General features: G+C 56.6%; 1 protein-coding gene across 1 annotated transcript in view; it reads left to right on the forward strand.

Annotated features, from left to right (window-relative positions):
• The first annotated feature begins 6 nt into the window (after positions 1-6).
• The window catches only part of FAM102A (family with sequence similarity 102 member A), a 41,197-nt gene continuing 38,767 nt past the window's right edge, over positions 7-2,436 (forward strand). The window contains exon 1 of the mRNA XM_011364230.1: positions 7-370. Coding sequence (XP_011362532.1) covers positions 225-370 — 146 coding nt within the window. The 5' untranslated portion in view covers positions 7-224. The remainder of the gene's footprint in view (positions 371-2,436) is intronic.

The following is a 2,436-nucleotide window of genomic DNA, read 5'->3' on the forward strand; positions in this document are numbered from 1 at the left end:
CGGCTCCCCGAGGGTGAAGCCAGCCGGCCCGCGAACTGGACTGGTCACTCAGACCTGGGCCCTCCGATCTCAGATCCTCGCTTGCTCTGCCGCCTCCGCCACCATCTGGGCGGGATCCGGCTCTGGTGTTTTGAGGAGGGGGTGTGGTGTAGGGAAAGGAATCCTGGGGATTTCTGGCTCCCCTTTTTTGGGCCTTCGGGGCTTCAGACTCAGGGAACTCGCTCATGGCTTTCTTGATGAAGAAGAAGAAATTCAAATTTCAAACCACTTTCACCCTGGAGGAGCTGACGGCGGTTCCCTTCGTGAACGGGGTTCTCTTCTGCAAGGTCCGACTGCTGGATGGCGGGGACTTTGTCAGTTTATCGTCAAGGTAGGAGCTGGGGTAGTCGCGCCTGCAGAGGACGGGGTTGATGAACAAGATCTAGCCATTAGACGGGTGTAGAGGCGCCCCTTGGGGCCCAAGAGTCCTGAGGATTATGTGTGTTTGGGGCAGGTTTGCACAAGGCAGGGCTGAACGATCTGGGAGGTCTGGGCCTGAGGAAGCTGGCTGGATGCCGGCACCCGTCTGCAGGTGACCTGCCAGGTATCTGTGGGTCTATTCTTTCAGCCTCCTCTTGGGGCCCTCAGGTAGGCCCATTCTGCAGACTTGCACAAAGGGCTCAGAGGGGTTTGTGCCTTGAGGGGTTGAGATGGGGAAGGATGTTCCAGGCCACCTGGAACCCAGCTCGCCACTAGGGCTGTCATGATTTAGAGCCTGGGTCAGCCAGCCACAGGTTCCCAGGCACTCCCCGTCTGGCTGGAGGGAGGTGGCTGGATTTTGGCCTGCCCAGCTCCCTCTGAGTGACTGTCCTCTTCTGGCTGAAGCTGGGCTGCTTTGCATTGCAAATGTCCTTGTCAAGGAGGCTGCAGCCCTCTTTGAAAGAGACTTGGTCAACTTCGGTTTTATGTTCTTCCTCATCCTGCTGGTCCAGCTGCCCAGCTCATTGCTGAGGGTTACCGAGTTCCCAAGCTGCACCCACTGACTTGGGCCCACCTGGGATCACATAGCCCTGGCCCACCTGGGAGAGTGCTCTGGAGTCTGACAGATGGTGGTTAGAGGCCTAGCCTGTCACTTTCTGGGCCCAATACAGGCCTCTGTCAGAGAGTTATGGAGACATTTCAGTAGGTAGAAGGTGCTGCAGGGCCTGGCCCATTGCCTAGGACACACTGGTTCCCTTCCTTGGTCTGTTCCTCTGCCCCTTAGGCCTCCTTGTGGGCCCATGTAGCTGGAGCCGCATCACAGTTCTGAGATGGGATGCCTGTTATAGATGGAGAAACTGAGGCCCAGAAAGGGAAAGTAAGTGGCTTGCCAGGGACCGCTCAGGAGGCAGTTGTCCACTGAACTTGGCCTGTTTGGAGACCTGTTGGATGTATCTGGTGATCAGGGGAGGGGAGCCACACAGCCTAACCCAGATTTAGGAATCTCTGGTGTGGACAGGGTGGGGTACCTTTTCAGTCATTTGGGCCCGCTCAGGCCTGAGTTCCCCAATCTACCAGAGAGCTGCTTATCTGAGGAATTCAGACAAGGGCGGCCCATTACCGTGGGGGTGGTAGGGCGGGGGTGGCATACTCCGTTGCCTGGGAAGCCTGTGATCCCAGGCCACCCACACAGCAGCCCAAGGATTCAGGGAAAGGGCTGTGCTCATAGCTAGGGCCTGGGGTCTACCACTCACTGGCTGGGTGCTGTGCTCCCCGTTTTACTAGCACCTCTCACTTAACCTTTGACTGCGCTGTGAAGGTTGGATTGCGGGGACCTGTAGGATTATTATCCCCATTTTACAGAGGTGGAAACAGGCCAGAGAGGGAGTAAACTCACTTGCCTGAGTTATTACAGCAGAGTTCAGATTCAAGCTCAGGATATGCTTTTAACCACTCCTGTTCTGCCTTTGAGCCTTAGTTTCTTTTCCTGTGAAATGGGAGAGGTCATGTGCACCCCTGGGGTTGTGAGAGGGCGTGGGTAATGTATATACCATATCATGTGCAGCTTAGGCAAATTGTCGTGGTTTCTATGGCCAAGGGGCCCCAGCCCCTGACCCCACCCAGGTCTTAGGTGGGGGACCTGCTAGAGTCTGCAGGGGACCTACCTGTGAGCTGGAGGAATTGTTATTCAGCCTCAGGTTGAGGTCTCTCCTGGCCTCCCAGGCCCTGGAGCCACTGTCACCCTACCTTGTCAGTCTTTCCATTTCCCTAAACCTGCCCTCTCATCCAGGAAAGTCTGGAAAGTTCCAAGTCTTGGCCCATGGAGTCTGGATTTCACCTCTGCCTCCCCTTCTTCCCTCCTGGCAAAGGGCCATAGATTCCCTGAACCCAACTGAGCCCGAACAGCCCTTCCCAGCCCTCATCTTGGATGAAACCTGAGCGGGGCTGAAGAGGGAGGAGCTGACATTGGGCCCCCCC

Source organism: Pteropus vampyrus, unplaced genomic scaffold (genome assembly GCF_000151845.1).
Source record: "Pteropus vampyrus isolate Shadow unplaced genomic scaffold, Pvam_2.0 Scaffold95, whole genome shotgun sequence".
NCBI lineage: Eukaryota > Metazoa > Chordata > Mammalia > Chiroptera > Pteropodidae > Pteropus > Pteropus vampyrus.